At 40.5% G+C, this 14,654-nt stretch overlaps 1 protein-coding gene across 13 annotated transcripts in view; it reads right to left on the bottom strand.

Moving 5' to 3' along the window:
• Window positions 1–640: 640 nt before the first annotated feature.
• Window positions 641–14,654, bottom strand: part of nfyc (nuclear transcription factor Y, gamma) — a 30,062-nt gene continuing 16,048 nt past the window's right edge. For 6 of the 13 annotated variants that reach the window (XM_017454670.3, XM_017454672.3, XM_053675236.1 and 3 more), the window contains 9 exons: window positions 14,145–14,216; window positions 13,515–13,628; window positions 12,305–12,400; window positions 10,407–10,586; window positions 8,018–8,089; window positions 5,155–5,316; window positions 4,262–4,369; window positions 3,975–4,034; window positions 641–1,888 (listed from right to left, as the gene is read on the bottom strand). In XM_017454670.3, coding sequence (XP_017310159.1) covers window positions 1,766–1,888; window positions 3,975–4,034; window positions 4,262–4,369; window positions 5,155–5,316; window positions 8,018–8,089; window positions 10,407–10,586; window positions 12,305–12,400; window positions 13,515–13,628; window positions 14,145–14,216 — 987 coding nt within the window. In that variant the 3' untranslated portion in view covers window positions 641–1,765. The remainder of the gene's footprint in view (window positions 1,889–3,974; window positions 4,035–4,261; window positions 4,370–5,154; window positions 5,317–8,017; window positions 8,090–10,406; window positions 10,587–12,304; window positions 12,401–13,514; window positions 13,629–14,144; window positions 14,217–14,654) is intronic. The other 7 variants (XM_047150397.2, XM_047150399.2, XM_047150400.2 and 4 more) reach the window with 3 other exon arrangements.

The following is a 14,654-nucleotide window of genomic DNA, read 5'->3' on the forward strand; positions in this document are numbered from 1 at the left end:
AAGGCTTGGAGATTCTAATGTACTGAATTATAATAAGGTGTCACGTTTATATTTCAGTCCGTCATAATCTGGTGCTCCTTTTTGGATTTAAATCGCTGAAGGAATGCCGTCTGAAAGCTCAGCCGTTTTACTCGTGCTTCAGTGGATCAACTCTTTACACACTGAACAAGAAAAGCAGACCTCAAAGCTAAGCTGAGGTACAGCTCCAAGCCAGAACAGTTTTCTGTAGTAATATGATCGTGCTAAGAAAATACAAGGAATATAAATACAAGGAATATAAATACAAGGCAACTGCACCACCATGTGGCGTACAAAGAGAAATACAACCTGCATTAAATAGACAAACAGCATGAACCTCTAAACACAGTATTCTCATTTTAAGCTGCAGGAGAGAAAGTGAAACGTTTATGAGAGGAACTAAATCCATTCTGTAGCATTCACTTTTACTACAGTGCAGTCTTTGGTTTTATTTTCTCACAAGCCAGTCCTTTTTTTTTTTTTTTTTAAAAAGGCAAATGTACCTATAGATTATACTATAATCATACCATGCTGAAAATTGTAATTACTTGACAGTTAAAGACCCAACAATTTGATACCACGAATGTTAAAATGTGAATTCAGAACTCAGAGAGAAGGAGAATGAGGAAAAAATTATTTTATGTCTGATCCAAAGAGGGATTTAATGCACAATATCAAACACAAAGGGTACACAAACCATTACACTCATACACCCTTTACCAACCCACCCAACCATGCATACACACGCACACACACACACACACTTTGCATGGAGAAAACCCAACAGTAAGAAGCCCTTTCAACAAGATCACATTATCAAATTACAGACCTATACAAGAAACTAATAAAATCAAACTAATACGATTAAAAGTGAATTTCAGAGTTATCATACAAACTACAGAGATCAACATGTACAAGATGTGTAGATTATGGCTTAAGTTTTGAATTGTACACAAGACGACATGATGAACAAATCAGGGCTTAACAGGAACTCGAGCCAGGACAGAAGTTTTTATTCAGAACCACACAAAGCTCAGAGGCAGGACTCTCCAAGGCCTTAGACAAGGCAGAGGAGTCTTCACACATCGATCAGACCACCGTCACCAATACATGCTCTAAGTACACTGCAGGGAAGACTGGGACATTTGGAGTCTCTGTACTGAGATCAGATCAACAGGGATCATTTGGGGACAAGTATCTAATAAGCTCCACAACATTTGGATTAGATAGGTTGAGTTATATGATCATATAACCACATCAGCTTCGATTTGAACACATTGTTCCCACATTCTTCCGGGTCTGGAAAAACTGCGGATTTGCTGACTGGCTGCTTTGTAACCATAAAGAAAATACATTTGGAATAATGTGTTGTTTGGCTGAAGACAGGAAAATGTTGGTTAGTGTCATGGATGAACATGTGTTACCAGACACTGTGGTGGGAGGAGAGTGAACTAAACTAGCCAGGATGGCCCTGGCTGTGGCAAAAGCAAAATACATTTCTGCCACAGTGTGATCATCTGTATAGTTCTTTAAAACTGCAGTCAGAAATGAGCAAAAGCTCTAAGGCTAAGTGCAGTTAGAGCAGACGGCCATGTTGGCATTGCATATGGCTGTGGATGGTAAACAAAATGGCACCGTGTGTGGGTATTGATAGTGGTGTGGTAGGGATCCCTCTGGTTGAGCTGGTCTGGAGCAGTGTGGTTACGGCGCAGTCAGTGCCTGGGCGTCAGAGAGGAAGTGAGGCGCATCAGTCAGCGCTGACCTGTGTGCTGACCTGGCCATCAGCTGTCTGACTCGTTGACTGGATGAACATAGGCTGAGTTAGCTCCTGACCCGCTGGCATCGTCACCTGCTGGATCTGATACAACTGCTGCAGGGCCGAGAGAGAGGAGAAAAGAGACCGGAGGATATATAAAGCGACAGATACATGATGCATCGCTATAATAAACAGTGTAATTATAGCATACAAACAAAAGTGCACAAATGAAGTACTGTATGCAAGTAGGAACTACAGATGTGAGTGGGAAAGACAGTGCAAGTTATATATCTGTCAAATAAGAGTGTTTTGTGCCGTAATTGCACTATAATGATGTTCATAAAAGGTTAACAAAGTAATCATTATGACTTCTCCATTTTTAACCACCCCAGACATCAAATGAACACACCCTTAGTTTGTTCAATCACATATTATTAGCTTTAAGCGGCTATGGTGAGAATCAGGATCATGAATTTTTTTACCATTTCAGTTTGAAAGCTGCTAGCGACACTATGAGCATAGGGATATCAAGGTGACGGGCAATAAAGTTCTGGAGGTTTACTACAGAAAAAGAAGCATAGATCTGGTTTTTCCAAAGTAAAAGCTTTTCTTCCTATTAGCATGTCATTTTAATCATTTTCAGTGGAACGTCAAAGGTATTTTATTTCCTGTGCCTATTACTGTTATTAATATAGCAAGACTGTTTGACTGTAGATCATCTCTTAAATAACAACATGATGATTCCTGGCTATGCCACTAGCAGGACAGTTGGTTTAATCCTAATCTCTCCTTGTGCCCAAATAATAACCTTAGCCCACTGATAGAGTACCTGCTGGTGCAGCATTCACTGCAGTCGCAATTGCAGTATTTTACAGTCAGGTTTGCATGCTCTCCCCGTGCTCTGGGGGTTTCATCCGGGTACTTCAGTTTCCGGTTTGTACTGCTGGTCCATATCTACAGCCTACTGTAAATTAATATTTAACTTCAGCTCATAAATTCGTTACGTCTACTTTATGTTAGCATGTGTTCAGCCTCGTCTTGAAAAACCTGAACTTGATCCAACTAGGAGCAATCATTTTATTAAATCACATATACATTTTTCTATGAAATAAGATTTTAAAGAGAGTTGCTGATGTTCAGTCGTAGCACGTGTATTCAAAGCAAACATCTTTGGGGGGAAAAAATTACAGTATGGATTTTGCAAACAAACCATAACACGTAATAACATTAAATGACATTTTAACGCATGCTTTTCTGATATTGCTGGAACCTACTGCAGCCTTTGATCCAATTGATCATTATGATGAATAGACTCAGTGGGTCGGTATTTTGCAGATTGCTCTTAATTGTTCCTCATTTATCTGAAAGCATATTCTCTGTTTCTGTTGGGGATAAGGTGCCCTCTCTTACCTACTGACTGCATCAGGGATCCATTTTTGGTCTCATTTCATTTTCACTCAATATGCTTCCCACGGTGGTTTGAATTCAGCATTTTAACGGCTTATTTCAGATTTATTCTGATGACACGGTTATAGACTGTTATCTCTAGGGAATTGCTGGTAGTTCAGGTGGCATAAATTTTGACCCCACCTCCCTTCATAGCATACCAGTGAATTTTAGGATTTATTTAATCATTTTCTCTTTTTTCCAGTGCGGACGTACCAAGCATTAAACAGAGAAGCTCCTGGATATTTTTCTGTATTGCTGTCTCCTTGTAATAATGCGAGGTCTTTTAGATCTTCCAACCATGGACTTCTGGGTCTTGCAAGTTCTAAGCTAAATTAAAAGGAGGACTGGGCATTTGCTGTCTGTACCCCTACACTTTGAAACAGTACCTACTGTGACTTCAGTCCACAAGAAATGGCGTTTTAGAACATGGGTAAACTGGTAAATAATTGGTAGACACAAGTGTCACCAAGTGAGAGTATTCGCGATTCTCACTAAGACTAGCATGCTTATCTTTATTTGGGTGTGCTTGCCACTACTTGTGCCTATTACTAGAAATAAGTACTACTTAAAATATAATTAAATAAATTAAATAGGTGTAAAAAATTCAAAAGTGAAGAAATGTAAACAAAGAGAAACCGGATGCAACCGAACATACTGACTTGCTAGGGATTAGCAAATAAAAATAAATGCAGAAATGCTACGTATATCATGGACGAGGGTGAGTTAGTAGACCCGTGCGACTGACTCTTACCTGACCATCAGTGAACTGGTTGAACTGCTGTTGCCCTTGCTGCACTTCTGTCTGTGATACCTGCCAACAGAGCAAAATGCACATCATGTCCCTGTTCTGCGTGAAAGGCATCCAAATGAAAATGACACTGCAAAATGGTCTGTCCTGTTCAAGTATCAGCACAAATTACAAAACTTTTTTTTTTTTTTAAATGAAGCAACATAAATGATAAAACAGCAGCTACTGTGATAGATACTACCAGGGTTCCATAGGCAGATCATTACATTAGTGGCGTTCTTGTGTTGTACCTGCTGAGTGCTGGTTGTGAGTGTCTGTATTTGTCCTTGAACGACTTGTGCTCCTGAAACTGGCTGAGCCAGACGGATGTACTGCAGGCCTCCGGTGTTCAGCTGCACCTGTGGGACCACCACCACAAGGAGGAGACAGTGAGCATACTCAATTACCTTCAATAACCCCCATCATGACTTTGTTAGCTTCGAGACCAATACACATTGGCCGTCTAGAATTCTAGACCAATACACCTGGTCCGTCTAGAATTCTAGACCAATACACATGGGCCACATACAACCCCAATTACAAAAAAGTTGGGACACTAACATGTAAATAAAAACAGAATGCAATGATTTCATAAACTCATGTTATTCACAATAGAACATAGAAAACATTTTAAATGTTTAAACTGAGGAAATGTACTATTCTAAGGAAATAAATTAAGGTAATTTTGAATTTGATGGTCGCAATACGTCTCAAAAATTTTGGGACGGGGCAACAATAGGCTGGAAAAGTAAGCATTAACGGGATAATTAGCGGATTATTGGGCTGCAGGTAAATAACATGCCTGATTATCTAAGAAACATTTGACTGAGGTGAAAAAATTGCATAATGATTCAAACAAAAGAAGTAATTAATAGTAATGAAAACAGTGTGACATGTAAGTGTATCTCAGTCTCATAATGACTGATTGGCATCCTATAATTACATTGTCTGCTTGTTTTTTGGGGGTTTTTTTTGCTCTCTACAGAATATTCACATAATAGAAGTTCACAAAATAATTTCACATTTCTGCTCCTAACCTTTTTGCAGATGTGAATTTTATGAGTCGGTATTTGGATGGCAAAGTGTTTACAGTCACTATTATAACATACGATCAATGTGATAAACATGCTGGTGCAGCTCTTACAGGGATCTGCTGAATCTCTCCTGTGTTGGTGATGATCTGCTGCATGACCTGCATGGTCTGACCGGCTGGTTGCGCTGCCTGGGCCTGAGCCTGGCCTTGTGCAGCTGCCTGCACTATCTGCACCTGCTGGCCCTCGCCCACCTGCATGGTCACTGGAGCACTCTATAAAACGGAGCGAGAAGAAAGAAGCGGGGCAGTGAGAAGTGATAAGGGTCTGAGCAAATGAAGCTTTGCCATGTGCAAGAGCACCCTATTCCTGCCTGGTGGTTTTCTAGTTGCAGCACTGATACTAAAGCTTACAACACACCTCACATCACCCCATGTTCTGGACAGCCTTCTGAGAACCACAAGAAATTGATCCAAGCAATAAGAAAGAGGAGTGGGGTAAGTCTGTGACCTCTGACCTCTTGCAAGAAGCAGAGAAACCTGGGCTGTAAATCACCTAACCATGAAAGGCGATCAGCCAAGTCTTCAGGGAAGGACACCCAATACACAAGAGCAATTTATTCAGCAGCCTGGCATCATCTGCCTGTCATGACCTCAATCAGTTGAAGAGGAGATGAATTATGGACACAGGTATTTACAGTGGGGAAAAATTCTTTGGTTTACACTGATGTGATATTATGGAGCCTTTTAACAAAATACACATGATATAAAGATTATATTAGTGGTGATCTACAAACCCAAATTTCCATTTGTGATACAATATTAGGTGATACCGATCAGACAAATCACTGCCATGAAATACGCCAGGATACAGCGTTGGAAAATGCATCAAATCCAATCTGAGACCAAACCAGCAGGTTAATATCAGCCTGATACCAATACACAGTATCAGATCAGTGCTTCTCTAAGATCGCAGATAATAAGTTACAGAGTTTTATACAATTTAATAAGGAATCCTAACTAAGGCATGACCCTCAGTTAAAATCAGGTGCTATATTAGGGACTTACAGTGCCTCCACTAATATTGGCACCCTTGGTATATATAAGCAAAGAAGGCTGTGAAAATTTCTCTTTATCGTTGAACCTTCTGTTGAAAAATAAATAAATAAATAAATAAAAATCACAAAAATACTCTGCTCTCATGGACATTAAACAATTACAAACAACACAGGTTTATCAACAAAATATTTGTTAAATATGTGTGCAACAAATATTGGTACCCTTTTAGTCAATACTTTGTGCAATCTCCCTTTGCCATAATAATCATGCTATAATGCCTGGTGAGGTTGGAGAATACATGGCAAGTGATCTGAGACCATTCCTTACATAAGCTCTTCAGATCCTTAAAATTTCGAGGTCCACACTGGTGGACTCTCCTCTTCAGTGCATGGTACACAGGTTTTCTATGGGTTTCAGGTCAGGGGACTGGGATGGCCATGGCAGGACCTTGATTTTGTGGTCAGTAAACCATTTTTGTGTTGATTTTGATGCATGTTTTGGATCATTGTTCTGCTGGAAGATCCAACCACGGCCCGTTTAAAGCTTTCTGGCGTCAGAGGCAGTCAGGTTTTCTTTTAATATCTGCTGATATTTGAGAGTCCATAATGCCATGTATCCTAACAAAATGTCCAGGTCCTCTGGCAGAAAAAAAAAACAGCCCCAAAACATTAAAGAGCCACCACCATATTTAACCGTGGACATGAGGTACTTTTCCATATGGCTACCTCTGACTACGTTTACATGGACAGCAGTAATCTAATTATTGACCTTACTCTGAGTAAGATAATAATGTGATTATGGTGTATACATGAGTCGCTTTTAGAATACTCCTGTCATGTTCCCGTTTTACATGTTTTAGAACATAATTAGATGAACGGCACACGTCATTACGTCACCGCGCCACGCCGTCTGACGTCCCTCCAGAATTTCACGTATCAACATACAGTTCGTCTTCGTTATGGTACTGTATACAGTTTTGGGTCTTTTTATCCATTTTTTTTTACGAATGCTTCAAGTGCAGTTAATTATTTGTCATGCTGTACGTGCTAATAGACAACTGCTTGAAGCCGTGGGCTGCGTCTCAAACCACGTACTTACCGTCTATATAGTAGCCGAGATGCATGTATTTTTCCCCACTACAGGCCTATAGTAGGTAAGTACGCGGTTTGGGACGCAGCCGAACTCTCTTGTTCGCCGTAAAACGTAAAACTGCCGTGTGTGATCGTGTCCTGTTGCAAAATGCGGTGAAAACTCTCACACAACGTTCATAAAGTGATTAAGGTGTTTACATGTCTGTAATACTTGTCCATAATGCGACAAAACAGGAGTACTCCACCTGTCTTAATTCGATTAGAGCTTAATTCGAGTATGACCTTAATTAGATTAAGGTAAGTAAAAATTGCTGTTTACATGCTAGTTTCTTAATCAAAGTATGGTCTTAAATGGGTTAAGAGTGGATTATTGTTGTCCATGTAAACTCAGCTTCTCTGTGTGCACCAAAACCACCTCTGGTGTTTATTGCCGAAAAGCTCTATTTTGGTTTCATCTGACCATAGAACCCGATCCCGTTTGAAGGTCCAGTAGTGTCTGACAAACTGAAGATGCTCGAGTTTGTTTTTGGATGAGAGTAGAGACTTTTTTCTTGAAACCCTTCCAAAAAACTTGTGGTAAAGCAGGTGACTTCGCACTTTCTGACTCCAACACGCAACTAACTTCTGCAATTCTCCAGCTGTGATCCTTGTGTTTGCAGTTGTCTGAGATCATGAGAGCAGAGTATATTTGTGAATTTTCTGAACAAAAGATCAAAAGGTTAAACAATAGACAATTTTTCACAGCCTTTTTTGCTCATATTTACAAAGGGTGCCAATATTAGTGGAGGGCAGTGTATAAGGTACAGTTTGGGGTCTGAATAGTTTACCGTGATAGGGGTAGCCTGTGATTGAGCTACCTGCACCTGCTGTAGCTGCTGCATGGTGGTCCCCTGCAACACCTGAGGATGAACACATGGCAAGAGGAAGAGAGATGGAGTGAGGCAGAAAAGCTTGATCAAGCAATAAGCACATGCAAAGCAAATGGTAAGTGACGCAGAGCATAAGTAGCAGGAACGGGAAAAAAAATTAAAGCACAGCTGACATTGGGCAGAACATGAAAAAATAATTAAATGTCATTCGTAAGCTGATGAATAATGGCCAAAAAAAACAGCTATTTTAATTAAAGTGGCGCACTTGTCTCAATTGTAGTGAGAGCGAGCAAGGCATGGGGAGGAGAAAAAAAAAAAAAAAGCAGTAGCACAGAACAAAGCATGGTATCTCTCTCTCTCTCCATTCTCAGGGTCAAAGCCACAACAGACCATAGGCAGTTCACAGAAACTGCTGTGACTGAATTTTCTATACTTCCTTTTATTTATGATGTTTATTTCAGACATTAATTGAAACCCTGACAGATTATCGTTAGAACTGCACCCAGTTAACGTCGTCCAAACATCATGAGTCTCATAAAGAAAGAAAAAAAAACAAACAAACAAAAAAAAAACATGCGTTTGTCCATTTGGCTTCAAGCATTTTGTTTTCATTATCGACTTTTACTTAAAACTTTTTAAAAGCCATGATATCAGTTTGCTAATCAGACCAGATCTATGAAAGACTGAACACACTCCTCGTTCTGATCTCATGGCTCTAGTCCTGTAGCTAGTCTCTGGTCTTATGAACCGCCTTCAGCTTAATAATTTACAAAAATGCATGTGACTGGATAAGCTGAAACAGAGGATCTGCTCTACCACTTTGGTTCATTTTTAGAAGTCAGAAGTTGAGTTGCTGTTCATTTGTTTCTTTGTAATTTAATGCCATGCCAGCTACCATGGCTATTTTCATGGCAGGAAACAGGTTAAAATGTAGCAAAAGATGAAGTTAAAAAAGTCTTTAAAGTTTATCTTCGATAAAATTCTAAAATTAAATCTGGCCTCACTTCATTAAATGTCTTTTCATATGAATCAATCGAATTAATTAAAGGAAAAGTCATAGAGGAGTCACAGTCCTTTAAATATTCCTCAGAGATATTGGACTTTCGCACAATGAGCATAAAGGAGGATCTTCACCCGTTAACAGATACTTGAGAGTGAGTATGGAGTGGCCTATTAAGCGACATGCATAAACAATATGGTCCCAGCGATTATCCAAGTATAAACGACGTCTTCTACCAACAACAGGGTTCTTTTCCCCATTGCTTATTCCCTGTGCATTCATCTGACCACCACCTGCGATTCCACCCTTTTATGTCCCTCCCTGTTCTGCTCTCCTGCTTGTTCTTGGCCGTCCCAAGAAGGTGAGTGTGAAAGCACTGTTCAGATCTCTGCCCACTCAGCAAATAGCAGGCATGCTAAAACAGCAATGATCCTTACACAGAGAATAAGGTCCAGCACTGAGAAAGAAAGCAGAGTGTGAGAGAAAGTGTGTAGAAAAGACGCTGAATAAAGAGAAGGAGATCAAGAGGGCGCAAGGTGAAAGTTCATACAAACAGGGACAGCGAGGAAGATAAGTAGTGAGTGAATAGAACTGAATTAGGTTAATGACATGGACTGAAAGAGAACAGGAGACTAAAAGATGTGAAAAGGATCAGCAAAGTGTTGGAGGCGGGGGAAAAAAAACAGTGTGTAAGTGAGAATGGGGAAGGGAGAAAGAATGAGAGTGAGTGCGTGTGTGTGTGTGTGTGTGTGTGAGAGAGAGAGAGAGAGAGAGCGAGACTCAGATACAGTGCCAAAGAGAAAGTGTATAAGACTAAAGAGAATAAAGAGAGAAAGCGACAGGAGAAGGGGCACCGAGTTCACATTCTGAGACTGGACTGATGTTACACTGGGGCGGATGAGAGGGTGACTGGGTTCTGCTCTTCTCACTTGATAGGAAAGTGTGAATGACACCGCTCGGCATCCACTTTTCAAGTGTGGATCAAGTAATCAAAGTGGACTCAGCTCAAATGTGGGCCGTGTGTGTGTGTGTGAGTGTACCCTACTAGTACGGTAAAGTTTCAGGTACTTGTATGTCTGAGATATAGGATAGACAAAGGCAAACGTGAAGTGCCACTGCAACACGAACACGTAGCGACGTCCTAAAGGTTTTCCACTCCACCTGCTCACATGCACGTGTAACAAAAAGAGTTCAAATGCTATCTCATGTCATCTTTGTTGAAACAAAAATGGGAACCCAGTGCAAACATGACTCTATTTTGTTTCTGATAAGGCTAAGGTTATTGTTGAGTGTGTATACAGGTAGGGAAAGGTTATAATGGTGTGTGTGTGTGTGTGTGTTTGTTACCTGGCCCTGCTGTGGCTGGGCGATAATGATTTGGCCTGGCTGGAGGGTGGTGGCGGTGGTGGGTGTAGCCACCTGCTGGCCTTGCTGTTGCCCCTGCACCTGTACAGCACCAGGCTGCTGAGCCAGCGTGAAGTAGTACTGCACTGGCTCTGTCGAGGTAACCGACTGACGCACTTCCTCCTACACACACACACACACACACACACACACACACACATATATATATAGGATAAAGACTATCACTAGGTTACATCTCCATAAATTATTTTAACACTGTAATACTAGAGGCTGACCTCGAATAAATAACTAATAGGAAAGGGCTAGGTAGAGTAATGCGAGATTTCATGCTGTGAACTGACAAGAGCTGCACTAGGCTTGTGTGATATGATGATGTACTGTAACTGTCCCTGCATAAACTGCCATGATATCCAGTGACACGGTCTCTGATTAAATGGAATTTGTACCTGGAAAAACACAAGAACACATTTTCTCCTCATTTTTGGATTTACTACTAGCTTTTAAAAATGACTTTCGAATGTGCCACAACGTCAGTGGGAACGTCATCTCGTGTGGGAAACATTATGACTCCTTGACATCGCTAACCTTCAAGCAAGGTCAATGGGATCACACATGTGTGGAAATGTCATTGATAGGAGGAGGAATCCACTAGTTGTGGTGATTTTGTGTCCCTTATAGCCCAACTTACGCACATACCTATGTGTCACCAGAACTACATCAAAAATACCCTCTAGAACCTAGTTAAGTTGAAAAAATAATTAATTAAATTGTTATTTTTAAAGGTGATAAATAAAAATGCTCAGTGTTCTCTTGCTAAAGATTGGGCTAAGAATTGCCAATTTTAGTTTTTATCGAGTATGACCTTGGACTCTGTTTTTAAAGCGTATTTTTTTTGTATCCGAGATACGTCAGCCTATTAAAGGTTATATATAAATTTAAAAAGTTATATAAAAAGGTGAAAAGATGTGACACCCTGAATGTAACATTTTTCAGTAATAGAAACTAATGTTGCTAAAAACATTATGTATGTCTAGTCATAACTAATGTTATGTCTCAGACTCTGAAACCAACTGCTGAGACACTCAGTGGATTTATGGTCATTTTGTTAGCCAATTTTTATACCTATAGCTGGCAATTAAATCATTCAGTAAACCATGAAAAAGGAAAATCACTCTCTCACAACCCTGTCCTGCACCGTTTTACCCATCACCACCAGCTAGTGATCACTAACACTTCCCTTCACAGAGCTGTGCAAAATGCAACCAAACATACAAAAGACTTATTACTAAGTATTACTATTAATACAAACCAAAAGACAGTGCCAGGTTATTTAAAGAGGTGCCATTTTTTAAATGATAAAGTGTAGAATAATTTGTGAGAAAGAGCGTAAACACCCCTCTCCCAGCTTTGTAATGTCACAGCTGAGAGTGTAGGATGTTTACACACCTGCTCACACACAAACATGACAGCAGCACCAGGAACTGTCTGATAACATCAGCCATGCTAATCAGAGATACAATAGCAAGCTGTGGCCCGAGTGCTGCGTTAGTGCTGCCACAGAGGAGAAGTCTCCCGGAGAAACATGTCGAGGGGTCTGAGACACTCTGAAAGCAGGGTGTGGATGTCAGTGTGGCGATTTAATATTTATCGTGGTGATGGAGTGGACGTTCAGTGGAAGCAGGACGCTGCAAACATCCGACTGAAAGCCTTCACTGGCCTTACCCCCAGCTTCCAGTCAAGGATGTTTACAGCACCTCCAAGCCCCCAGCAGAGGTGTTGCATAGAGATCCTCTTCCCCACGATCACGCAGGTAGTCACTCGGTTTCTCTGAGGTTTTTACTTCTTTAACTTCAATAAAAACACTTTTCCTGGGTTCTTACCTGTCGTTTGGGTGGCTTAAGGTCATCTCTTGGGACAATGTCAATGAGGAAGTCAAACTGGTCAAACTTGGTGATTGCCATGGCTATGTCATTCCTCTGATAAAGTTTTAAAAAAAAGGGGGGGGGGGGGGGTGAGAGTGAAATAAATACATTATAAAATCTGATCAAGGTAGCTTCGCAATATGTGACAGGATAGCATCATTTACTAGTTCTAAATGAAAAATAAGAGTCAACATAAAAGTGTATAAGGTTTATAACATGATATAATAGTATTAATTACATCAATACACTTTTCTGAGATCTCACACGTATACTGACTACATGGTTAAACAATGGAGCAACAAGTTGATTGGACCTATTTGCACCGAATGTTCCATTTCCCCTGTTTTCCAATGCTAATTTATTTTTGAAGAAATTAAACAAAAATATAACTAGTTTTATATATGTGCACACACACATTATATATATAGTACACTAATGCTATTTTTGCCACAGGAACATATTTCAGGCTAGATTTGGCACAGCGTGACTAGTAATAATCTGAAGCCTTTTCAGCTTCAAGGCTGTAACAGACCACCCCCACAGCTTATCCATGTGGTACTTTCCACAGGATACTGGCTGCCAAGACCACCTCCCCATTGTCACCCCTCACATCAGCAGCTATTTTTAGCCTTGTGATTAATGTTTGGTGGCTAAGGGTCAGATCCTCGCAGTTGTTCTCATGATAAGCGTCGTCAGGGTTAACCTGACTGACGCGAGGCCTTCACAAAGGGCAGTGCAGCAAACACACCGCCTTAGCAACAGGAGTCAATACATGGCAAAATTTACATACTCAGTGATGGTGTGCTTGATGTTACAGGTTCAATCAAACACAAAACTCTACCGGCTCTAATGCAAAAGGGTATCAATATATTAAAGAAATAATTTATATAAAAGAAATATTAAAGACCCAGAAACACATCTGTGATAGATAGAGATGTACCCATGTATTTACATATGAAGAAGCAGAAGGATTGTGTAACAGGTCTGACTAGCTCATATAAGGTTAAAAGTATGGGTATGGGAAGCGAGTGATCCCCCCCCCCCCCCCCCATGTGGCCACAACTCAGGGTCAGTGTTCAAATCTATGATGAGCCCTGACTTAGCAATAATCAAAATCCAACAGGTGATGGTAGGATCAGAGAAAAGAAGTTAAAGGTTAGCGGCTCACCTGTAGCGTGCGCCGTTTGTTGTCCTCGGTGTGAATCCAGGCTCTCAGAGTGAGCTCAGTGATGAAGATCTGAGCTGCTTTGGCAAACAGCACTGGAGCCTCAGCACTGATCATCTACAGCGGGTTAAATGGTGAGCAGGCACAAGCACACATACACAAATTCTCATGGTCAGAGTAAAAGGGCAGCGCAGGTTTTACACACACACACAAATAAGGCTGAACCACAGTGTGTCCCAAGGTCTTTTCTCATGTCAGTGACGCTGAGCTCTTAATTGCCTTGGCTTTCTGTTCTAGTTTAACCTTCTTCCCACTCTAAGCTCCAGTTTATTTTAAGCGTGAGAACACCACTCTAAACGAATGCATGCTACCCACACAGGTCTAGTTTTAAATACAAACAGTGTAACGCTCATGCCACATACTGCGCACTCCACTGTGCAACAGGACAGGTCAAATGAGACAAGATGGCCGCCAGATTTAAGTAGAAATGAAAGAATCAAAGATTTTTCTCTGTGTGTCTCACACTCTTATTCCAGGAGAATAGTGGAAGACAGGGTATGAAAAGGACACGGCTTTAGGTGAGTGAACGTGACAGAAAGGTTCAAGCTCGATGACTGATCCCGTCACTCTTACCTTCACATCCTCATCCAACTTCATGATTTTCTTGATGCGAGCAAGTGGAAGCTCCTGCATGCGAAAATCCTTCTGAAACAGAGCGGGAGTGTGTCACACCAGCATCATTTACATTTAATCCTATTCCACAGATATCAAAGTAAACATCCACAGATATGCACACGTGGTATAAATACTGATTTACACGCTATACATGTGGGTCAAACGACTCCTATGTCTAAAACATTCCACCTGAGCACAATATATTTAATATAAAAGGTTTGTCGTTATTGCATTTTGTTCACGTTGTTTATTCACACTTCTATGTATATTCTTATGTGTAGTCTTTCATTAATTACTCCAATTCAGGTACCAAAAGCTTCATATTTATTGCAACTCTTTTAATATATATTTTTGGACGTGATTAGATCATTACAGCTTCCAGATGCCGTAATGTACCCAATTATTATGTGATTATATGTAACAAAATAAGAATGTAAATTACATGCTGTAGGATTATAGCAATTTTGT

This window comes from Ictalurus punctatus, chromosome 24 (assembly GCF_001660625.3).
Source record: "Ictalurus punctatus breed USDA103 chromosome 24, Coco_2.0, whole genome shotgun sequence".
In the NCBI taxonomy this organism is placed as follows: domain Eukaryota; kingdom Metazoa; phylum Chordata; class Actinopteri; order Siluriformes; family Ictaluridae; genus Ictalurus; species Ictalurus punctatus.